General features: G+C 39.9%; 1 protein-coding gene across 4 annotated transcripts in view; it reads left to right on the top strand.

The window, feature by feature from the left end:
* vps13d (vacuolar protein sorting 13 homolog D) overlaps nucleotides 1–26,065 on the top strand; it is a 143,620-nt gene that overhangs the window by 100,048 nt on the left and 17,507 nt on the right. For 2 of the 4 annotated variants that reach the window (XM_027279626.1, XM_027279623.1), the window contains exons 38-50: nucleotides 618–758; nucleotides 913–1,038; nucleotides 3,265–3,339; nucleotides 6,630–6,732; nucleotides 7,316–7,468; nucleotides 7,659–7,794; nucleotides 13,201–13,248; nucleotides 15,900–16,050; nucleotides 24,661–24,877; nucleotides 25,029–25,276; nucleotides 25,361–25,552; nucleotides 25,634–25,760; nucleotides 25,914–26,056. In XM_027279626.1, the coding sequence (XP_027135427.1) occupies nucleotides 618–758; nucleotides 913–1,038; nucleotides 3,265–3,339; nucleotides 6,630–6,732; nucleotides 7,316–7,468; nucleotides 7,659–7,794; nucleotides 13,201–13,248; nucleotides 15,900–16,050; nucleotides 24,661–24,877; nucleotides 25,029–25,276; nucleotides 25,361–25,552; nucleotides 25,634–25,760; nucleotides 25,914–26,056 (1,860 nt within the window). Of the gene's footprint in view, nucleotides 1–617; nucleotides 759–912; nucleotides 1,039–3,264; nucleotides 3,340–6,626; nucleotides 6,733–7,315; nucleotides 7,469–7,658; nucleotides 7,795–13,200; nucleotides 13,249–15,899; nucleotides 16,051–24,660; nucleotides 24,878–25,028; nucleotides 25,277–25,360; nucleotides 25,553–25,633; nucleotides 25,761–25,913; nucleotides 26,057–26,065 lie in introns of all 4 variants that reach the window. The other 2 variants (XM_027279634.1, XM_027279638.1) reach the window with 2 other exon arrangements.

The following is a 26,065-nucleotide window of genomic DNA, read 5'->3' on the forward strand; positions in this document are numbered from 1 at the left end:
CTTTAGTTAGGATAGATCATAGACATATACATAGACTCCTCCTTTAGTTAGGATAGATCATAGACATATATACATAGACTCTCCTTTAGTTAGGATAGATCATAGACACATAGACGCCTCGTTGAGCAGGTTGGTCCGTTGCTGCGATACGTTAACGCGTCCGCCATATTGGATGTGGCAGATCTGCCCGTAAACTAATACAGCAGGGCGGTTTTAGCTGTGGGGCAATGTGGGCGACCGCCAGGGCAGTCTCCGTGAGGGCTTTAATTAATGCCTCTTATACACCCATTCACACACACACTAATATACTGGGAAACAAAGCTACACTTTGCCACATCCAAAATGGCGGCCGCCACGGAAGTAAACAAAAAAACCGCGTTAAGTGCGTTAATTTTTTTTTTAACGCGTTAATTTTTAAAATTAATCGACAAAATTAACGCGTTAATTTTGACAGCACTAATATATATAGATATATATATATATATATATATATATATATATATATATATATATAGAGAGAGAGAGAGAGAGAGAGAGAGAGAGAGAGAGAGAGAGAGAGAGAGAGAGAGAGAAAAATAATGTGTGTGTGTGTGTGTGTGTGTGTGTGTGTGTGTCAGGCTGGGAGCCGTTCATCGAGCCCTGGCCCTGCTTTCTGTCCTGGCAGCAGCAGGCCGCCGGTCGCCTCCACCCTCCACGTCTGAAGATAGGGATCCGAGCAAAGCAGAGACTGGACGTGAACATCACTTCTGTCCTGTTGGGTGAATACATAAACAAACATGTATAGGCCACATACTTGTCTGAACAGTGTGTTGGCCTTCACAAACTGTTTAGTCACCAAATACTTAATACTGGTTTCCAGTTACACTGTTAAATGTACCACAAGCAAAAACTATCTGTATCTGATCCTTCCAGAACAATACAATACCACCAAGACTTCCTGGATAGCTGACTACTGTAAAGAGGAGGAACACACACCCCAGTCTTCTCCACCTCTGCCCTGGATGGGCTCCTCAGTTGACCCACCAAGTTTTGGACAGAGTGAGTTCCAGATACACATCATACCACAAAAAAAATCACTGGGCAAAAATACTCTCAACCCTCATATTAAAATATTGAAACCCTCAAAAGTATGCGGAATTAATTGAATGGATATCATATGGCATCTTGGATTGGATTTGAAATTTGAATCTATTTAATAAAAATCTAAATAAATATAAAGATAACAGAATATCCAGGTGACTGTTTAAAATATTTAAGCCTCTTTCTCAGGATTTCAACTTTATGTGACATTGTCACGGTAGTTGGAAATATCCAGTGCACCCTTGCACTCTTGGAAATGGCAGCACTTTATTTGGATAATACACTCACAGATTTAGATTCAGTTCATATTTTTATTTTTAACAATTTACCAGCATATTAGCTGATATTTAACAATTTAACCATTTAACTGATCGATTTCTGATAGTAAACCATGGTTGTGGTTTATTTCAGGTACAATATGTAAGATATTTACATATTATATTTAGAGCCTGAGTGACGACACCCATAGGTTTCCAAAGCACTGTTTTGAAGCTGAAAATATGCGGTGCTGGCCGCCGCCATGTTGGATGCTTCTTCTGCCTCCCAGTTAGTCAAAATTTCGGCAAAGACATGGATCATCGATGGACTTGAAGCTGTCCGAATGACGCCTGGGTGATCTAATAAGCCATCTGAAACAACACTTACCTGTCAATCAAGCAGCGATGCTGTTAATCATTACTTTGAACCTTAATATCATTGGAAGTTAATTGGAAGTTATAAAGTCATTGAGTTTAAGTATTTAAAATCACGTCACATAATCATCATTGGTAACCAACGCGACAGACTAAGCTCTTACTGTCAGAGAAGACGGAGTCATGGCGACTTTTAGCTCAAAATTTGCAGATTATCTCAAACGTTGCCAAAACAGTTGTGTGAGATGTTCCTTTTACCTAGGTTTAGAGGAATTTATTTATGCTAAACTTAACTGCTGTAAAACAATTAGAAAGTAACCTCCAATTTCTCTCTCTCCCTGTTTGTGTGTGTCTCCCGCCCTCTGTCTGTGTGTGTCTCTCACCCTCTCTCTCAAACAAATGGACACAAATCAATCTAAACTTCTTGTTATTATTTTGCAGCACGGACTGAAGTCAGACTCAGACGTAGAAGCTGCTTCATGAAATAAACATTTTTGCACTTGTTTTGCCCTTATGGAGGTTCAGTGTCTTCAATCTAGCAAGCTGTGTGAGCTTCAGTCTGGGAAGGGGGTGAGGGGGAGACGAATGTCCAGTGAATTTTGATTGCAGTGTTCATTTTTAACCGCTAAATATCAGTATTCTCCACCATCTTACATATTGTACCTTTAATTTTTTAGGTTAGTGTATGTTAATGAATTGTCACACATCTGTTATCTATAATATCTACAGACAAAGAGAACCAGTTAAAATATTACAAATAAAATAAGCTTTCTGCAGGCAGGCTCTTCAGATAAAGTATTGGAAATTAGCCGTTAAATACAGAGTAAAGAAAGAATGATGTGATCTTTGTTCAGTTATTGGTACAGTACCTACACTGACAGTAGAACACATTATAAACAGAATACCATAAATAAAAGAATTGATTTTTCTATTTATCAACAAATCTCATGTGCATATCCAATGTATCTACTAACATGTAATGTGTGTGTAAAAAGCCTCTTCCTCTTCCATCTTCTTCGTCTGTGTCATAGAGCTCCTTTGTTGCCAAAAAATATTAAGAACATATCAGTGAACCCAAATACTCAGTAGGGCACTAAATGTGAATTCATCCATAGCTGAAAGTAGTTCACAGCTAAAGCATTATTACGTCCTATTTGAGTAATGTTGGCAAAAAAGATCTAGTGGCTGGCTGTTGAGTTGAAAATGACTTTATGAATTTATGAGGTGTTTTTAAAGATTTATATTTGCAGTAGAATGGGCTAAGAACCACAGACTGGAAGTCAGAAAGTATTATGACAAACATACAGTTAGTTTTGATATTTTAATGGGATTTGTTGATAGTAAGAAAAACATAAAATAACAATCAAGCCTGTCACTCTTAATAATAAATTAATGGAAACATGACTTGGACTATTCATATAATTTATTTATTTGCAGCAAAGTTCTCATTGCCAACACAAATACAGAATGAGGCTGATGAATCTCTAACCCTCTTGTGTGTTCCCTCTCTATGTGTCTCTGTTGTGTAGTAACTGTCTCTCTCTGCTGTCAGGTGCTCCACTTGCTCACCTTAGAACTAGGAGCACAGCCAGCTTGACCTGCCTCGAGCAGCAGATTCCTTCCCGAGGTACAGTTCAGAGTTTAGTCAGCCTGACAGTCTCCCTTAGTAGCGCTATCTGTATCAGTAAGCAAAGAGAGTCAATAGCCTCAAATGTTTTCTTCCAGCAAATAGTTCAAGAATCATCACAGTATGAATTCCAGCTTAAGTACAGTTGTATAGGTTGTCCGTGTGGCTAGCCGTTAAGATGGTGACCATGAACTGCAATGTCCCATGAAACACAAACCTTCTGTTGGGTGTCATTCTCTCTCTCCCTTGTTCCCTTCATCTCTACTCTTTCTATCTAAAATATTGAAGGACCAGTGTGAAGGATTTATCTAGATCTACAGTTGCAACTCCTTGCATCATCTTCTCCCTCCTAATGTAAAGAAAAACCTGCGTTGGACGCAAAATGTGTCAAAAATGCAAAAGGCCCAATGTAGAGCTTAGTTTGTCCATTCTGGACACACTGGGGCTTTTAAAATGCCCGGAATATATATTTTTAAAAGAAATCTCATTATGTTTTTAGCCTTTTAGTAAACTTTTGGTGAAATGTGTAAACTGCAAAATACCAAGAAAAAAGGGCAATAATATTGGCTGCTCCTTTGATTGTGGCTGTTGATAATTTTCCATATGGATAAAACTCTGTGTAAGACAGAAATAAACTTTTTAATAAGCATAGTCACACAAAATTAAAACATACTAGAATGGATTTATGATTAAATTAATTTCCTAAGCAAATGCAAGCAAATACTTCAAATAAAAATAGTTTTGCAAATTTTACATCAGGTAGGAAATGCATTCAATTTATTCAGTTTTTGGTTTAGTAATATTTAATGTAAACATATTTTTTGCAGCTATGTAAATACAGAAACTCACTGCACTCGCCTATAGGACTCCATACTTAAGTAGTTAGGGCATAGTTCTCCCACAAAGGTTTTATGAAGCTGGACCATAGTGTTTCAGTAGCTCTAGTTTATTGGTTCAGAACTAATACATTATATTATATAGATATCATAGCTGCATTGCAAGTGATGATGGTATTTAATGTCAGTCTTCTTAGATTTCACTCTGTCCTGTCTTTCCTTCTCTTTCAGACTAATTGAACTTTTAGACTTTCTATTTTGCCTGAACAGCATGACTTGCTTCTTATTTGTGTTCCACTGCATGGCCAGTAATTGTGAATTTTGACATTATGGCACAGTTATCTTCTATGTTTTTGTGAACTATTGCAGTGTGGATATAGTAGAATCTATTATTCTCTTAGCTTTAATATACTTGATTATGGTCTGTCAAACTTAACATCTTATTGCACAATTTGCGCATTTTCCTGTAGTTTTTATACTACTTTGGGTCCAAAAGTAATCACTGCCAACTCTGAACTGTAGGGGTTAGTCTGGAAAATACAAACTACTGGACACAGAGGTTAAACTGATGCCAGTCCTTCTTTGCTCAGTGGCAAGTTTGCCAAAAAGTAAATTTTTGTACCAGCTGTTTGTTTTGTTTTTTTGTTCAATATATTTGAACACCAGTAGGGGGAGCGGCAGTAGCTCAGTCCATAGGGACTTGGCTTGGGAACCGGAGGGTGGCCGGTTCAAGTCCCATAAAAAAATATGGAAGGTGGACTGGTAGCTGGAGAGGTGCCAGTTCACTTCCTGCCGAGGTGCCCTTGAGCAATGCACCCCCCCTCCCCAAACTGCTCGCTGGGCACTCCTCAGGGGGCTGCCCATCACTCCACCATCTCTCTCCATATTTGCATGTCTATGCCCTTGTACTGCATGTGTGTGTGTCCGGGTTAAAATGCATGTAAAAAATAAAATAAAACAATAAAAAGAAAGTATAAGAAAAAATATATATATAATTCACTCATTTACTGTGCAGTATATGAGTTTTCTGGCATTTTGTAGAACTTGGAAATTTTGCAATAATAATAATACATTGTGAAGGTAAGTTTAGAGGAACATTCTGTGCAACGCAACACACACACACATATATATTATATATATATATATTATATATAATATATATTATATATATATATATATTATATTATATTATATATATATTAGGGCTGTCAATCGATTTAAAAAAAATACTAATTATCGCAAAAAAATCTGAATTAATCGCGATTAATTTATCAATAAATTTATCAATATTAATTGCATTTTTCTGAGACTGAACCTTATTATGAATATTTATTTATGTAAAATGATCATTAATGTAGAATAACACAGAGAAGGTATATTTAAATTCATTCATTTTATTGGCTTAAGGTGCACATATGCACAGTGCTAATAGAAAAAAGGAATAGGAGGGAAGTTTACCAAAGAGGAATATACTGACGAGTGGCACACTCCTGTGTAGACTGGCGAGGTCCTGTGGAGGTAATTTCAGCAGGGTATTTTGCTTTGAGGTGATATGTTAAAGTCGTGTTACTTCTGTGGAATTTAAATTCGGCTTTGAAAACTGTGCGGAATTGCCTTGTTTTTTTCCAAGGAGCCGTCGGGCAACTTTTAAAATGAAATGTTCCCCCTAAAAGTCCGTCCTTATCCATCTGTAAGCCATAGACCTCCTTTAGGATAGATCAAAGACATTACATAGACGCCTCACTGAGCAGTTGGTCCGTTGCTGCGCTAACTTAACACGTGCGCCATATTGGATGTGCAGATCTGCCCGTAAACTAATACAAGCAGGCCGGTTTTAGCTATGGGCAATGTAGGCGACCGCCCAGGGCGCCGTCTCCGTGAGGGCTTTAAGGTAATGCCTCTTTACACCCATTCACACCACACTAATATCTGGGGGAAAAAGCTCTACTTTGCCACATCCAAAAATGGCGGCGACGTCGACAACTATCAGCGCTCAAAAGGTTATGGGTCAGCCGCCATCGGAAGTAACATATCATATAATATAATTATATATTTTTTTTTTTTTTCCAATCATTTTTGATTGTAAATGGCCTTTTATGTTTGGGTCCTTTTAGTTTCTATTCCACATCAGTCAGTCTGCTTATGCTGTATATTCATGTGTAGAACATGGAAAATTCAAGTCATTTATAACTGTTATATTGTTAGCATTGTAAATTTAAAAAGAACAATTTTCCATTTCTAAACACAGTGCCTTGTTTAAAGGCTACTAAGACTACTAAGTTGATATTTTAGTGTAAAATTGGTGGAGCACCCCTTTAAAGGAAAGAAGTTTCAAATCACCTGCTTTTTTGACCAAGCAGACAGCAAGTACATGACTGTTATGACTGTGATTCTTGTAATGATAGAGCACACTCATCTTCTCTCTGATTCAGTTTTCATTTCTGTTTTCAGCAGATGTCAAGCTATCCAAGAGGAGGCAGCCATTCGTGCCATACGCTCTGCGTAACCACACAGGATGTACCATGTGGTTTGCTACTCTGACTACGACCCCCACAAGGTAGGTGTAATTCCATTTAAGTCAATTGTATTTACAGTATAGTGCCAAATCATTACAGAAAAGAGAAGGTCACCCAGATGCACAGCAGCAATTAAAATAATGATAACTTTAACTCTAAACGTAAATAGAGATATGGCTACTGGTAGAAATAATAATAATAATAATAACAATAATAATAGTATTTGTAGTCGACATCCAGCAGGAACACAGAAGGAGGCAACAACTCGAACAATCTCTGATCTAAGTGTAGCCACGATCCGTGAGAACCTGTGAGATGTGAAAGCAGAAAATTAGGGTAGATCTGGGTTTATAGCAGCGTGGTTCAGGACTCACATGAGTCAGCCCTAACTATAGGCTCTATCAAAAAAGAATATCTTAAGCGTACTCTTGAATGTAGAGAGGTGTAATCAGTGTAACCATAATGGTAACATAATGATAGCCTAATAACACATACCACAAACTGGAGATGATTATTAATTATTGTTAACTTTAGACAAATGTAGACCATCAGTTCCAGTTTTAGCATAGTAACTGATTGACCAAGAAATGTCTCCAAGTAAAGGCATTCATATCTTCCCCACAGGGTGGCACTGTCTCACAGCAGTAGTGCAGACTCCATCTCAGATGTCCACGGTCCAGGAACTGATGACACTCACAATGTCAGTCAGTGGAGGGAAGTGCTGCCTGGGGAAGAGATTCCCTTTGAGTTTGAAGCCCGCGAAAAACTCCGTCACCGGTACAGCTCTGATGCGCATTCACATCACCTTCAGTCCAATGCATGCATATATATATTAGTTTCTATTCCACATCAGTCAGTCTGCTTATGCTGTATATTCATGGAAAATTCAAGTCATTTATAACTGTTATATTGTTATTATTGCAAAAATATAAAGAACATATCACTCATCCCTTGCTGCCTTTTGTAGACACACTCATGAGCTGAAGCTGCACCAGCTGCTGGTTCGGGTGTGTGGATGGGAGCAAGTCAAGCCGGTGTCTGTGGACAAAGTGGGTGTTTTCTTCCGTTATGCAGCTGCGGACAGAAACAACTCTTCCAATACTGTGAGCACAATTCAAAACCTGAGTCACAGGTTTTTTAATTATTTTATGTTTTTTTTTTTTTTTATTGAAATCTTAACAGCAGAATCCATGAGTACAGGGTTACTAATACATTTTTGAATCTGGCATAGAAATCTTATGAATTGTCACATAGAGGAAAAAAATATAAAACAAAATAAAAATATAACTATAACTATAAATATAAGATAAATAAGTATGGAAGCAAAACAAATAAATATGGGGGTAAGAAATCCAGTCCACAAAAGAAAGGGAGGAGCCGTGCTGTATTTGGTCTCTGATTCCTTAGACTGAGTTTTCATTAGTCTGTGTGTCTCAAGATGTGTTGTGTTCCACTGCATGGCCAGTTATTGTGAATCCATTGTGAAAATTATTTTGACATTATGGCACAGTTATATTCTATGTTTTTGTGAACTATTGCAGTGTGAATGTAGTAGAATCTATTATTCTCAGCTTTAATACATTTGATTATAGTCTGTCAAACTTAACATCCTTTTGCACAATTTTGCGCATTTTCCTGTAGTTTTTATACTACTTTGGGTCCAAAAATAATATCTGCCAACTCTGAACTTTGTAGCGCTGCAGTCTGAAACACATTGCTCCACACCTTCAAACACACCTCCATTCATGGGGGTCCTCCGTCATCCACCCACAGTCAGCGCCTACTCCAATGGACGAAAGCCACCGCATCTCGCGCGGTTTTCAATTTGTCCTCCAGGAGAAGTATTTAGGATAGGTGCAAGTCACCGGTATGTTGAGGTAGGAAGAGGAGAGTCCCGAGGGTCGAAAACTGAACAGTGCATAGTGTTTAAGTCCACGTTGGATATATGCGTTGCTGGAGTCCCGTCGTCCCGTGGAGTGGATTTGTATTTCTTGACTTGGATCAGCTGTTTGAAGCGTCAGGAGGTGCCGGTTCCGGTGGAGAAGACCGACCGACCGACCGAACGACTGACACATTTATTTTAAACTTCGGTACAGTGAGTACCCGTTGTACATTTTGTTTTCGTTGGTCTTTTCCTTTTGTTTTTGTACTGCACCGCGACGAGAGACGCTGGTTTATTTTGAGTTATTTCCTTATTTTTGTGTGGGTGTCCGCGGTAAAACCCGGAGCTTTGGCATATGTCTGAACTGAACTGTGGGTGTTGGAAAACCCTGGAACAGACAGTTCCCAACCAAGGACTGAACTGAACTCTTGTTTTTTGGTTACTCCGGCAGTGAAAAAAAAATATATTCACATTCTGAAAATCACCTTGCAGGTGTGTTGATTGCTTATTTATTGCTGTGCTAAGCTGCCTGTTTATTATATTTGTGGGGGTTGACTGCATTATTTTTTTGTTCTGTTTTATTTTATTTTTTTGTCAGACTTGACTCTGACTGGCACCCCGGCATTCTTTGTAGTTTACCCGCTACAACTTTAAGGGTTAGTCTGGAAAATACAAACTACTGGACAACTACAGAGGTTAAACTGTTGCCAGTCCTTCTTTGCTCAGTGGCAAGTTGGCCAAAAAGTTCATTTGCCAAAAAGTTGATATATTTATTTAAAACAGTACCAGCTGTTTTTTTTTTTTTTTTTTTTTTGTGGTCTCCACCATTGCATTAATCCAGTCTTTCAGATTAGGAGATATAGCAGTTTTCCAATGTCTTAAAATAACTCTGGAAGCTGTAACCAAGCCCACCATAATCACAGAACAAATTCTTTTTGATACATTTGGTATTTGCGATCTGTCCCCTAATAAACATACAGCAGGAGTCAGGGGGATTGCTGAGCCTGACCAGTTACTCAAGAAGTCCACAACTTAAACCTAGAACCGAGTCACTTACCACTTACTGAATAGTTTGTTAGTTTATAAAATTGTGAAGCTGTGCAGTGTTCCTGTAGCACATTCAGATAGAAATATCAAAATATAATTTTCTGAACAATTACCAGTTCGATAATATCGATTTTATACAACCCCTAATTTGTAAATATTTCCATTCATTCCATTCATAATGTTGTTTGCCTTCAAGTTTAAATTGACGTGTTAATTCCTCATAAGACATGAATTGTCCATTTTTGTATAGGTCTCTTCTAGAACATACACCACTTGACGCCACTGCCTCCAGCACACATTTTACCAATATGTATTTCAGGGCTAAACCACAATTAAGCATATATCTGTACATATTGCGACAACTTATACATTTTGTCTACCTTGGCCCACACTTCCTTAGACTGAATGAAAATTGGATTTGTTGTATTACATCGTTGAGACAGTTGCTCCTTTGGACTAAATGGTAAAAATAACTCATTCTCAATCTTCATCCAGTCAAGCTTGTTGTCTGTCATTTTCCAATGTTTGGCTAGTTTAGCCATTTCAAAAGATATCCAATATAACCTTGGATCTGGTAAGCCTAATCCCCCTCTCTCCATGGCAGCACAGAGTGTGTTAGTTAGTTTTATCCTTACTCTTTTCCCATCCCATAAGAAATGTTTAACTGTATCATCATATTTCTTAAAGTATTTCCCCACACAGTAAGCATTATCTTTCGCCACTTCTCCAACTGTTTTAATTTTTGCAACACAGGGTTGTTAGAGCATGTGGCCTTTTGTCCAGCTTTCCTTATTTCTGATGCAGTTATAGATGACTCTAACTTCCTCCCTTGATCAGGGTTAAGATTATTGAGTGTGCCTGAAAGCGCACACTATATGTTATCCACTGCGCTTATTGAGTGTGCCTGAAAGCGCACACTATATGTTATCCACCGTGCTTATTATTAGGGCCCGAGCACGCGGTGTGAGGCCCTATTGAATTTCCAATGTTTATTTTTATTTTTTTCATTTTTAGGGTCCGAGCACGTGGTGCGAGGCCCTATTGAATTTCAAATGTTTATTATTAGGGCCCGAGCACGGCGCGCTGGGGCGAGGCCCTATTGGATTTCTAACGCTAAACAGCGTTTAAAAGTAAGTCGCATATTCGACTACCCCCCCCTAATGTCGGGCGTAAAATTACGCATTTTGGGGGTCTCACACATGGACGTACGTATATGGCTCGACAGCGCCACCTAGATGTGTTTTCGGAGGGGCCCCTCGCCACGGTTTCATCCACGTGTACGAAATTTGGAGGGAGCATATAACATACAGAGAAACACAAAAAAGTCTCTTGGTGACCCGGGCTACAGTTAAGTGTACGGCGTCCAATTTTTGTCAAATTTGGACTTTTCGTGTTTTTGGGGTCATTTCCAGGGGTCGCATTTGAACGAACTCCTCCTAGGGATTTTATCCGATGCGTTTGAAACTTGGCGTGTGTGTTCATCAGGCCTCGACAATGAAAAGTTATCAAAATCACAACTTTTCATCAGAGGACGTGGCCGTGACGCTGCATCAAAGTCAACGCTGCCGTTTTTTTCTGGAAAAAAATGAGACTCCATTGACTTTTTGGCTGATTTTCAGGGAAAAGTGTTGGGCTATCATATACTTCCTCAGAGCTGTCTGAAACTTCTTGTGGTTGTTAAGACCAATATTATGCACAATTCGGCTGCATAATATCATTTGGGGGGCATGGCAAAAACGCTCCATAGCGCCCCCTTGAACTTTTCTTTGAGACAGGCCCGCCACAGTTTTGGACACAGAGTTATGGAACCTCGAATTGTAGAACATGGCAAGACCTACAAAAAAGTCTCTTGCAGCAATTGGCTACGATGAACACGAAGCGAGATATTTAAGGATGAAAATCACCATTTTTGGTGTTTCGGGCTGGTTGAGAAGGGGTTATGTTTGAACGAACTCCTCCTCCCATTGACTTCAAACTTGGTAGGTGTGTTCATATAGACTTCCTGAGTAAAAGTTATCAAAATTATGAATTTTGAGGAAACGGTGTGGGCGTGGCGATCCATAAAAATCATTCAAAGAAAAAATCGGCAGGAATCACCTGCTGATGGCTTGTGATTCTCAGACATTCAAGTGTTGTACTTTCTCAGAGCTGTCTGAAACTTCTTGTTTTTATTAAGACCAATATTATAAAGACAGATATGTTATCCACCACACTTCTTCTTCTTCTTCAACTTATTATTGAGTGTGCCTGAAAGAGCACACTCTTTAAAACCTCTCGGGCTTATTCTTATTGAGTGTGCGTGTAAGGCGCACACTATATCTTATCCACCGTGCTTATTGAGTGTGCCTGAAAGAGCACTCTCTTTAAAAAACTCTCAGGCTTCCGTTTCTTCCGTGTTTTTTTTCGGTTTGCTACTCCTCCCAGAGTTTTTGTCACACACACACAAAACGGATATCAAAACGACCGGCTCGGCCGGGAATGGTGTGCTATGACTTTCGGCAAATGGTTTTGCCAAAAATCGCCAAAAACCACGCCAAAAAATTAATGGGTGTGTATTGCGTGAACTTTCGAGAGCTAGAGTGAATGATGTCATCGCTAGAGTGGAGAGGGAGTGAAAAAGTCGTCGAAAAATTAATTTGTAAACTGCGATTGTGGCCGCAAATGTGAAGCTACAGAAATCATTTATAGCTAGAAACGTAGGAAAATTTGTCTTGTCACTCACATTCGCCTGCTAAAGCTGTCACATTTATAGTTTTGGCGTGACACACAAAGATGCGGCAACAACACCCATCGACTGCCTCATAGACTCCCATGTTATTTTGAGAAGAGTGTGTCTGCTCAGGGGACAGAGGGAGAGGGAGTGAGCATGTGCGCGCACCTGTGACTAATTACTCAGACACTCACACACTCACACACAGACAGGGAGGAGAAGAGGGAGGGGCTATTTTCAAAATAAGAGTGAGAAGGCAGAAGCCCAGCGGCGGCCATTTTAGCAGTTATTGGCACTTAATTTGAACTTGTCTGTCTAAAATGACAGACAGAGACAGCAGAGCAGCTAGCGTGTTAGCTAGCTGTCAGCGCATCAGTGCTAACATGCTAATGTTAACATGCTAATGTTAATTGCTAGCTGTCAGCGCATCAGCACTAACATACTAATGCTAACATGTTAACACTAATTGCTAACATGCTAATGCTAATTGCTAGCGCGTCATGTTAACATGGTAATGTTAAAGCTGCTCCTGTGTCTAAATAAAAATGTTAAAAATGACTATTTGAGGTGTGCTTTTTGAATACAGACCCCCGGCAACAGCCCACTCGTCACTCTCAAAATTTCTGCAGGATTTTTTTAGTACTGAATTTACTGAGCAGAGTCAGTAATTTATTTGGTTGTCACTGCAAGATACTGTTGATTTACTGTATATAGTTTCTTGTAATATTGTTGGAATGTCTCATATCTTTTGCTGAGGCTATTAATTTATCCCCCCGTTAGCTGAGATTATATTTGAGGAGTATGTCACAGGTGTTTGACTAAGTTTGATGTTTGTTGTGACCTTTCTTTTTCTCTTTTACTCTTCCATAGGTTGGCAGTCCTATTAGCAGAACCAACATCATCCACCCACATGTTTATGTAAGTTGTGCAAGTCTTGTTTCTTAATCAGTAAACAGCCAATTCAAGTAAGCATTTGGAACAGAGTCTGCAGCCACAGTAGTCCCTGTAATGCTCATTACACACTAGAAAGCAAAATAATTAGATGGATCAGAAATAGAAAGAAACAACTGCAATTAAAGCTGCAAGCAGCGATGGTCGAACCCTCGCACATGTGCGCATGTCGAAATGTGCATAATATCGGTCTTAATAACCACAAGAAGTTTCAGACAGCTCTGAGAAGGTGCTTCCTGCCGATTTCTTCTTTGAATCTTTTTATGGATCGCCACGCCCACACAGCTTCCCCAAAATTCATAATTTTGATAACTTTTACTCAGGAAGACTATATGAACACACCTACCAAGTTTGAAGTCAATTGGATAAAATCCCTAGGAGGAGTGCATTCAAACATGACCCCTTCTCAACTAGCCCGAAACACTGAACATGGTGATTTTCATACTTAAATATCTCGCTTCCTGTTCATTGTAGCCTATTGGTCCAAGTGACTTTTTTGTAGGTCTTGCCACGTTCTACAATTCGGCTGAGGTTTCATAACTCTGTGTCCAAAACTGTGTCGGGGCTGCCTAAAAAAAAAATTCAAGGGGGCGCTATAGAGCACTTTTGCCATGCCCCCTAAAAAATTATGCAGCCATATTTTGCATAGTATTGGTCTTAATAACCACAAGAAGCTTCAGACAGCTTTGAGAAAGTATATGATGGCCCAACACTTTTGCCTGAAAATCAGCCAAAAAGTCTATGGAGTCTCATTTTTTCCCGAAAAAATCGGCACCGTTGACTTTGATGCACCGTCACGGCCATGGCCTCTGATGAAAAGTTGAGATCTTTACTTTACTTTGCATTGTCGAGGCCTTAAGAACACACACGCCAAGTTTCAAACACATCGGATAAAATCCCTAGGAGGAGTTCGTTCAAGTACGACCCCTGGAAATGACCCCAAAAACACGAAAAGGCAAAATTTTACACTAAATGGACGCCATACGCTTCACTGTAGCCCAGGTCACCAAGAGACTTTTTTGTGTCTCGGCATGTTACATACCCCCTCCAAATTCCATACATGTCGACCGTGGCGAGGGGCCCCTCCGAAAGACCCCCAAAATGCGTAATTTTACACCTGACTTTGGGGGGGTAGACAAATTTCCGTGAGTTTTCGAGTACATATAGGCCGTCGAAAATGCAATTTGCTTTTAAACATTCGAAATTCAATAGGGCCTCGCACCGCGTGCTCGGGCCCTCATAATAAACATTTGAAATTCAATAGGGCCTCGCACTGCGAAAATGCGTTTTACTGTTAGGAAGATGAAGACCGCGTGCTCGGGCCCTAATAACAGTAATGATGATAACTGTAACTACAGTATAGTGTTAAATCAAATCTGTACAGGGAGTGACACCCTCTGTCCTTAGACCCTCGGTTCGAGTGAGGAAAAAGTTGCCCACAAAAAACCCTTTTAACAGGGAAAAAAGGTGGAAGAAACCTCAGGAAGAGCCACAGAGGAGGGATCCCTCTCCCAGGACGGACACTCGTGCAATAGATGTCGTGTACAGAACAAATCAACAGTGACTGTTGTGGAGAAATCGCTGAAGTCAAAGGTCAATGGTGAGGTCAGGAAGGAAGAATGTGCTCAGGAGCCTCTGATGTCTTATGCTGTCATATTTATTGACGCTTGGCCAAGGAGAATTAGAGACACTCTCAAAGTACATCAGAAGTGCCTGAGTCGGTCTCACATTCTGCCCAACTCATCCTTGTGGATAGACTTTAAACCCCAAGATAACACCACAAATACTATACACCCAGAATTAGTCAAAGAGAATGTTTTTACCCATGCAGGTGTTATTGTCAACACATTGTAGTCTGGAGACACAGATGTCTGTTTACGCAGATTGGACCGTCAACGGCAAGCTATCTGTTATGTCTAGGAAGGCAGCAAAAGGTCTCTTCGACCCTGGCCACCAGAGTGTTGAGATAGACTGGTACCTACTGTTCTCAACCAAAGCCAAACAATTAATACTGCCAAGGACCTCAAGGCCCACATGTGACCTTGTGTAACCTAAGGATACAAAATTCCATAACACTGGAAAGCACAGTATAGATCTGCTCAGCTGTGCATGATTACAAAAGAGTGTAGACTGTTGTGCTGGGTCTGAACCCTGTTTAAATCTGGTGGCCAGCATAAACACATAAAGGCCCAGTAAAATACATTGAGTGGAGATGGATTGACTAAAAAGTAATAATAATGGCTTATTTATTTCATTTCCATTCCAATAACTAACAATGTACAATATTACTATGGTCACTTTAGCTGCAATATTATTTATATCATGGTCACTTTACCTGCAATATTATTTATATCATGATCACTTTTACCTTCAGTATTTTTTGCACGTTGTCTGTTGCTTGTTTGCTTTTTTGTTTATATTGTGTACATTATACACTGACGTGATGTGTGTGTGTGTGTGTGTGTGTGTGTGTGTGTGTGTGTGTGTATAGTATGTGTAAATATAAAATATCAAATTTACAGTACAGATGCTCAGTATAACTTTATAGTTGACAGTGACCTAATGGTTTATTTTTGGTGATGGGAATTGATTTTTTGTTTGTGAATCCTTTGACTTAGTTTTCAGCGCTGCCTCCAGTCAGAGTGGTCTTCTCCATCACAATGGAGGGCAGTGCCAGGAAGGTCATAACTGTTCGGTCTGCCCTCATGGTCAAGAACCAGCTGGATGTTCCTATGGAGGTCAGACTTGACAGCCCCTCCGCTCCTGACAGTAAGACACAATTTTTTACCTAAATTCAGTTATGATACAACAAAGACTGCCTGAATAATTTGATATGAATTATTTTCATCTTTCATCTAATTTTTGGGTATTTTAGCTCATTTAAATGTCTTAATGTTATTGTTGTTTTTTTTTATTTGATTCAATAAAATGTTCTTATCGAGTGTGCCTGAAGGAGCACACTCTTTAAAACCTCTCGGGCTTATTCAGTGTGCCTCAAAGCGCACACTATATGTTATCCACTGCGCTTATTGAGTGTGTGTGTAAGGCGCACACTATATGTTATCCACCGTGCTTATTTGGTGTAGGTGGCCAAAGGGCTCCCACACTATTGTTATCCAAATCTTTATTAGTGACGAGTGCCTACGACACTCGTCAACTACTCCAGAGCTAGCAAGCTCTGGGAGTAGTTGACGAGTGCCGTAGGCAATGTAACTATTGTTCTTCTGGTGTTTCATGGCAATATTATATTATTATTCATTTCCGCCCTTTTTCGAACATGAATGCGGCCCGCAGCGGTGAGAGGACCCCAACAAAATTATATATCAAACTTGCGTCTTGATCCCCGAATCGAGTGCATTACTTTCTAAGAGATTGCGTGTTTTTCGCGAATTTTATTCTGAAAAACTGCGAAAAATTTCCCATAGGGAATGACTGGGGAGGCTGAAAAAAAGTACATTCAACAGACATTTTCAACAATGAACTGCTCGGCATACTTTAACCGAGAGACTGCATTTGAACTTAAAACGGAGTATGCTTCCCTTATCTTCAGGGATTACGACACTCATCGACAGCTTTTACCGTTTTTAAACTATCAAGGCTCAAAGTTGAGCAGGTTTTTAGTCAAATTTCTGGGGTTTATAATGGGTGTGTATGTGGCGAATGGTTTGAGCTAGAGTGGATGGACATCATCAGCTTGAGTGAGGGAGCAGGGAGAAAAATCAGTGAAAAAATAAACGTATTTGAATACCGTGGCCTCAAATCCCCCACTACAGACATGATTATCCCCTCAAATGTAGGAAAATTCGAGGTGATCGCAGCGATAACACTGTTGAAGCTGTCTCTTTTATAGTTTTTGGCTCCATACAGGCCAACTGATCGAGTACTCACATCCACAGCCCATTCACTCCCATGTTAAAATGGAGGGACATTTTCTTAAGGAAGGCAGAAGTAACGTTTCTCTCTCTTGTCCTGAGGGCACGTTTCTTCATCATTTATCGACACAAAATAAAACTATGGTAAAACGATCAGGAAGGGCACGCGATGCCCCCAGTTATGTCGGTTCAATGATTGGAAATACGGTTTGGCCACAGAGCCCTCCTCTTCGAGGACTGGTCTCAGCATTTTCCCTCTCTCTCTCTGTCAGGATTTTCAACTGCCGTTCCAACTGACAACAGTTGCAGAAGCCCAGTGGCCATTTGAGCAGTTATTGGCTTCATTTGAACTGTCTGTGTAAAATGGCCGACAGAGACAGCAGAGGACTAGCACTTTAGCGCAGCTGTAAAGACATGCTAACTGCTAACATTAGTCCTTCTCTCTCTCTCTCCCTCTCTCCTCTCTCTCCCTCTCATCCTCTCACTCACTCCTCACCACTCACTCACACTCACCACTCACACACACACAACACACACACACACACACACACCGTCTCTCTCTCTCTCTCTCACACACAAACACACACACACACACACACACACACCAGTCTCTTTTTCTCTCTCTCTCTTAATGTTAATTGCTAGCACATTAGTGCTAGCCACTCATTTTCAGTCACTAAGAATACATGCTAATGTTAACATGCTAATGTTAAGTGCTAGCACGTTAGTGCTAGCCACTCATTTTCAGTCACTAAGAATACATGCTAATGTTAAGTGCTAGCACGTCAGTGCTAGCCATAGTTTTTAGTCACTAAGAATACATGTTAATGTTAATATGGTAATATTAATTGTTAGTGCGCCAAAGACAGCAGAGCAGCTAGCGTGTTAGCACTAGCTGTAAGACATGCTAACTGTTAACATTAGCAGCCAAAGCTAAAATTACTGCAAAGGATTGCTAGCGCGTCAACACTAGCAATTAGCATTAGCCACTAAGAATTTATTACATGACAACTGCTAACATGCTAAGCTACTTGCTAGCACGTCAGCGCTAGCAATTAACCTTAGCCACGAATAACCAAATAAATGCTACTTGCTAAAATGCTAATGCTAACATGCTAATGTTAATTAGCACTAGCCACAAAGAATTAAATACATGCTAATTCTACCATGTTAATGTTAATTGTTAGCCATCTGCGCTAGCAATGAGCATTAGCCACGAAGAATTAAATACATGATCCTTGCTAACATGTTAATGTTAATATAACATTAGCCACTAGGAATTAAGTACATGCCATGTTAACAGCTAAAGCTAACCTGCTAATGATAATTGCTAGCGCGTTGTCTGTCTAAAATGACAGACAATGACAGCAGAGCAGCTAGCATGTTAACGTTTAGCATTAGCCATTAAGTATTAAATAAATGCTAATGTTAACATGCTAATGTTAACATGCTAATGCTAACCTGGTAATGTTAACCTGCTAATGCTTATTGATTACTATTAACCACTAAGAATTAAATACATGCGCATTGATAAAATGCTAATGCGAGCATGCTAAGTTAACTGCTAGCACGTTAATGCAGCCACTCATTTCAGTCAGTAAGAATACATGTTAATTGCTAGCACGTCAGAGAGCAGAGCAGCTAGCTCATAGCGTTAGCTGTAAAGACATCGAAACTGGTAACATTAGCGGCCAATGCTAAAATGAATGCAAATGCTAACATATTAATTAACATTAGCCACTAAAAATTAAAGACATGGTAATTGTCAACACGCTAATGTCAATTGCTTGCGCGGCAGCGCTAGCTGCTCCTGTGTCTAAATAAACATGTTAAAAATGACTATTTGTATGTATTTTGTGAAAGTGTTAAATCATAACATAACTATTTTATTTATTTTAAATGAAATGTTTAAGTTATTATATATAAAAAAGTGTGTTTATTGTGATTTTAAATTAACTGTTAAATAATTACTACTGATTTTTAGTAACTAAGAATACATGCTAATGTTAACATGCTAATGTTAATTGCATCACTGTTAGCAATGGACGTTAGCCACTAAGAATTAAATACATGCTAATGTGCTCCAGTGTCTAAATAAACATGTTAAAAATGACTATTTGAGGTGTGCTTTTTGACTACAGACCCCCGGCAACAGCCCACTCGTCACTCTCAAAATTTCTGCGGGAATTTTCTAGTTATTATTGTTATCCAAATCTTTATTATTATTATTATTATTGGTGTGGGTGCCCAAAGGGCTCCTACACTATTGTTATCCAAATCTTTATTATTATTGTTATCCAAATCTTTATTATTATTATTATTGGCGTGGGTGCCCAAAGGGCTCCTACACTATTGTTATCCAAATCTTTATTTTTATTATTTTATTATTATTCGGCATCTAACTACTTCTACAAATTTTGTCCCACAAAAATAAAAATTATACCACTAGATTCAGCTCATTCATGCCACTGGTGCTATTACTTTTCCAAATTCTACTATTAATATCCTACAAATTATTCAACTTTTTCTACAAATATTTTCCCATTTAAAATACATTACACAAACTCCAAATCATTCTACAAAACTTCTACAAACATTCTACAATTTCTACAACTTCTACTACTACTACAGACTTCATTCAAATTTCAAATTGTACAGAAACTCTTCAACTATTAAACTCGTATTTAACTTTTTTCAAAATCTTTTACCGTTTTTAAACTATCAAGGCTCAAAGTTGAGCAGGTTTTTACTCAAATTCTGCATTTATAATGAGTGTGTTGGTGGTTTCCTAGAGTGATGACATCATCAGCTAAAGTGTGAAGATGACAAAACGATCAGTGAAAAAGTAAAATGTTTTCGACTATGGTGGCCTCAAATGCCCAGCTACAGACATGATTATCCCCTCAAATGTAGGAAAATTTGAGGCGGTCGCAGTGATACCACTTTTGAAGCTGTCTCTGTTATTGTTTTGGCTCCGTGTTAATTGATCGACTACTCCCGCCCACAGCTTCATAGACTCCCATGTTATACGGAGCAGAAATCTTTCCGGAAGGAGCAGGGAGCACCTGTGCTTTCTCTGACTCCTACGGCCTAAGTTTATACAAATTCCGCCTGAAACTTGGCACAGACATGATCCACAAGACGAGCATTCTTCTGGTCATTTCAGATTTTGGTTTTAGGCATACCTTATAGGTTGTTTTTTGCTACCTTCGAGGGGGATCATTCAGACATATACTGTGCATCTCAGTGGGACAGACAGTGCATGCAGCACCTGTGTCTAATTAATCTGACTTGCTTGGCAACCTCAAGCATGCCTTTGACTAACTTTTTTGAAGTCTCTGTATGATATCAGACTATCAAGACTACATTTTTAATGTCGGCCATTTTATCCTTGTCTCTCGCAGACACGACACACACAGGCAGACAGACAGGCAGACGCACACACACACACACACACACACACACAGACAGGACAAGCACACATGCACGCACACACACACACAGGACAAAATAAGAGTCCCTTCAAAATAAGAGCCCAGTAAAAAGGCAATGATGACACAGCTTGTTGTATTAATACTGAATTTGCTGAGCAGTGTCAGTAACAATGTATGGGGGCGATGGGGCCAGAGTCAGGCACACTCAAAATTTCTTTAGAAATTTTTCTACTGTTAATGGCTACTGCTAACATGCTAATGCTGATAATGCTAATGTTAATTGCTACCGCATCAGCGCTAACATGCTAATGTTAACATGGTAATGTTATTTGCTCATTATAACATGCTATTGTTAATTTCTAGCGCATCAGCGCTATCATGCTAAGGATAACATGCTAATGCCAACAAGCTAATGCTAACATGCTCCACCAAGATCTTGTACTATTATTTGAATAAATTCTACTATTAATATTCTACAAATTATTCAACTTTTTCTACAAATATTTTACTATTTCAAATCCATTATACAAACTTCAAATCTTTATACAGACCTACAATTTAAATGACTTCTACTTTACTACAGACTTAATTCAAACTACACAATTCAACAGGATCTTGTACTATTACTATTACTCTCTACAATTCTACCTTTTCATCTAAATTTCTACAGTGTTACACAACATTGTATCACTTCATACTATTCTACTCTTTTCAACCAATTTCAACATTTTTAAGATATATCTCTTATGGCCTTTTCAAACTGTATAGCCGGGGTTCCCAACCCGCGGACCGGGGTCCGGATCCGGACCGGATCGCCATATCATCCGGACCCGAGATTAATTGTAGAATTTTTTTTTTTTTTTTTTGACAGGCGAGTCTATTTCATGCCGTAACATTACTTTTCCCTATCCAAGCACTGCACTGAGCAAGCATTGGAAGGTACCAACCAATCGTGTGAGAGTCATACTACCCATGTGATTCTATCTAGCCAATGAAATCGCCACCTTGAATTCAGAGCGAGGTGCTACGAGTGAGTCTCTGTACGACGACAAAACTGGCCCGCCATCAATTATATCTGGCCCGCTAGATGACGTTGATTTATTTTAATATATATATATATATATAAATATATCTTTTAAGTTTAACAATTATGTTTTAAGGCTGTAAAACCCCTAACCACACACTTTTATACACCTTATTACACGCATTTTGTACAGTACTCCCTTAATTAATCAGGACGCAGAACACACGTGCGGTTCTCACTCAGCCAATCAGGACGCAGAACGCCCCCCCCCCCGCGCATGGTCATGGACCGCGATGGAATTGTCAGGAAAAAAATTGGCCCGCGTCCAAACTTAGTTGCCGAACCCTGCTGTATAGTATAGAGACAGCTGAAGAGTGACAGGAATGTGAGGGGGAGAGAGAGTGAAAGAGACAGGGAAAAGACATGCAGAAAAAGGGCAGCAGGTGGGCCGCTGGGGCCGGTGGCGGCAGAGGGCACCCACACCGCACTTTCCGCAGGAAATGCAGTTTTCTAGTTATTAAACTTTTTCTTACGCCCTTTTTTTGGTTCGCTCCTCCCAGAGTTTTTGTCGCACATACACAAAACGGGTATCAAAACGTGCGGCTTGGCCGGGACATGTGTGCTATGACTTTTCTAAGAGTTTCGGCAAACGGTTTTGCCAAAAATCGCCAAAAACGAAGCCGAAAAATGAATGGGTGTGTATTGCGAGAACTTTCCAGAGCTAGAGTGAGTGATGTCATCGCTAGAGTGGAGGGGGAGAGAAAAAGTCGTTGAAAAATAAATTTGTAAACTGCGATTGTGGCCGCAAATGCACAGCTACAGACGTGATTGTACCCTCAAACGTAGGAAAATTCGAGGCGGTCGTAGTAGCACGTTAACATGCTACTGATAATTAACATTAGCCACTAGGAATTAAATACATGCTAATGTTAACATGGTAATGCCAACATGCTAATGTTAATTGCTAGTGCATCACTGTTAACATGTTAATGCTAACATGCTAATGTAAACATGCTAATGTTAACTGCTAGCGCATCAGCGTTTACATGCTAATGCTAAAATGCTAATGTTAACTTGCTAATGCTAACTGCTAGCGCATCAACGTTAAAATGCTAATATTAAAATGCTAATGCTAACATGATAATGCTAACATGCTAATGCTAACTGCTAGCGCATCAGCGTTAACATGCTAATGTTAACATGATAATGTTAACATGCTAATGCTAACTGCTAGCGCATCACTGTTAACATGCTAATGTTAACATGCTAATGTTAATTGGTAACGCATCACCGCTAACATGCTAATGGTAACTGTTAATGCTGACATGCTAATGTTAATTGCTAGCGCATCAGCGTTAACATGCTAACATTAACATGCTAATGTTAACATGCTGATGTTAATAATGCATGGGGACGACGGGGCCAGAGTCAGGCACACTCAAAATTTCTTTAGAAATTTTTCTAGTTCTTATTCGTCTTCTGTTTTTTTCGGTTTGCTTCTCCTCACAGAGTTTTTGTCGCACATACACAAAATGGGTATCAAAATGATCGGCTCGGCCCGGGAAGCAATGGCTATGACTTTTCTAAGAGTTTTGGCAAACGGTTTTGCCAAAAATCGCCAAAAACCACACCAAAAATGAATGGGTGTGTATTGCGAGAACTTTCGAGAGCTAGAGTGCGTGATGTCATTACTTGAGTGGAGAGGGAGAGAAAAAGTCAAAAAATACATTTGTAAACTGCGATTGTGGCCTCAAATGCACAGCTACAAACATGATTATACCCTCAAAACATAGGAAAATTTGAGGCGGTCGCAGTGATAACACTGTTGAAGCTGTCACATTTATAGTTTTGGCCCACTACACGCTAATCGATCAACTACCCCCTCCTTTTTTTTTAAGGAGGAGGGGGGAGGGGCTATTTTCAAAATAAGAGTCAGAAGGCAGAAGCCAGCAGGCAGAAGCCCAGCGACAACCATTTTAGCACTTAATTTGAACTTGTCTGTCTGAAATGACAGTGTCAGTAATAATGTATGGGGGCGACGGGGCCAGAGTCAGGCACACTCAAAATTTCTTTAGAAATTTTCTAGTTTAATGTAATGTTAGGGGGGTACTTTTAGGGACTATAGGAGCCACAAGGAACCCTGCATTCTGAGAGCGTAGTGTTTTAGAGGGGTAGTAAGGTGCTATGAGCTCTTAAGCAGCAGTAGGATTTTAAATTATATTCTTAATTTCACAGGTAGCCAATGCAAAGAAGCCAAAATGGGAGAGATGTGATCTCTGAATTAGCTAAGAGACTTATTGGGGCAGGCTGAACAAAGAGTTACAATAGTCCAGCCTAGAAGTAACAAATACCTGGACTAGTTTTTCTGCACCTGCTTGAGATGGGATGCGCCTGATTTTTGCAATCTTACGTAGGTGAAAAAATAGTCCTTGAAATTCCAAGATTCTTTACAGTGGAGCTGGAGGCCAGGCTGATCCCATCTAAAGTAACTGTATTTCTAACTGTAACTCAGAAAGTTTCAGGTCATCCAATTTTTTACCTTATGGCATGTTTGGAGTTTAGCTAACTGATTGGTTTCATCAGACTTGGTCAATAAATATATTTGGGCGTCATCAGCATAACAATGAAAGTTAACAGACTGATTCCTAAATGAAGCATATATAAGCTGAATGGAAGTGGTTCTAGCACAGAACCTTGTGGAACTCCGAACTCTGTGACTGACTTTCGTGTGCGTGTGGAGGATTCATCATTTACATGAACAATCTGCAGTTGATCTAAAAAATATGACTGAAACCAGCTTAGTGCGGTTCCTTTAATGCCAATTAGATGTTCATGTCTTTGTAAAAGAATTTGATGGTCAATGGTGCCAAATGCAGCACTAACATCTAAGAACCATTTTATTTTATACATTTGTATATTATTGATTATATTAGGATGTCTCTAAATTAATTTTGTCTTTCGTTTTATTTCATTTTATTTCATTGTTGAACATTTTTTCATGTCATGTTGATTCATTATAATGAAGCCAACTGTATCCCTGTGTTAACAGAACCAGTGGTATTGCCTCCTATCCTGCCTGGCCAGGCCTTGGCAGTCCCCCTCCACCTGACATCCTGGCGCCTGCAGGCTCGGCCCAAAGGCCTGGGATTATTCTTTTGTAAGGTTCCCATCCACTGGACCAGTGTGGAACGGCCCGGAGAGATCAGCAGCAGTAAGAGGGAGTGTCAGTCAGCAGACTTTGATGACAACCTCAAGCGCAACTTCAGGTAAATACAGCGGGTCAGATGTCTTGTTCTTGGTTCTTCCTTCCCTCACATCTAGTAGCATTCTAGAAACAATTTCCCTACAGGGATTAATAAAGTACTTCTGATCTAATCTGATCTGATCAGATTCTCCACATTTCTCTGCTTCATGCAGGTTTTGTGTGGTCATCAAAAAGGAGAACTACCCAGAGCAGCAGCCTGCCAAGAGGGTTTCAGGCAGTGCCAAGCAGATCTACCGACAGCCAGGTCACACTATTTACCTGCTGCCCACCATGGTGCTGGCCAACTTGCTGCCCTGTGACCTCAACTACTACATCAAAGGAACATCCATCAAAGGCTCACTTAAGCCGGGAAAAGAGGCCGTGCTTCACGCTGCCGACACTTCGCAGAACATGGAGCTAGGTCAGGATTGTCATTGGCTGCTGTTTATTTCCCAAACATCCCTTCTTAGCCCTCACTTTGCTGTTCATGATGTGTGTGTATCAGGAGTCCTGCTGGAGAACTTCCCTGTGTGCAAAGAGCTGCTGATTCCCCCTGGGACCCAGAACTATGTGGTACGCATGAGGCTGTATGACACCAACAAACATCTGCTTTGCCTCACCATTCGCATCATCCTTCGAGCACAGGGGGCACTGAAGATCCTGATTTCTGCCCCCTATTGGCTTATCAACAAGACTGGTGATGTTTTCTTTGTCATTAAAACAGATGTGAGAACAAGCTTACCTATTATCATTCCTAAAAGCCATGTTCGTCCCACAGGTCTGCCGTTAATTTTTCGTCAGGACAATGGCAAAGCCGATGCAGCAGGCCAGTTTGAAGAACACGAGTTGGCCCGAAGCCTCAGTCCATTACTATTCTGCTATACTGACAAGGAGCAGCCTGCCATGTACGTGTCAGACACCTGAAGACCTCTGTTCCTTTCTCCTACCAGTTCACTACCTGAATCTGGACTATACATAATATCTTAGTTGTTGTCTCATGATATTTTTAATCATCCAATCCCCATATTCTATTGTTTCTCAATTTATCTTTATCCTAGGTGTACTATGCGGATTGGGAAAGGGATCCACCCAGACGGAGTTCCAGGGTGGTGCCAGGGCTTCTCCCTGGATGGAGGGAGTGGAGTCAGGGCAGTGAAGGTTATCCAGCATGGGAACAGGCCTGGCCTCATCTACAATATAGGCAAGTGGT

This window comes from Larimichthys crocea, chromosome I (assembly GCF_000972845.2).
Source record: "Larimichthys crocea isolate SSNF chromosome I, L_crocea_2.0, whole genome shotgun sequence".
In the NCBI taxonomy this organism is placed as follows: Eukaryota; Metazoa; Chordata; class Actinopteri; family Sciaenidae; genus Larimichthys; species Larimichthys crocea.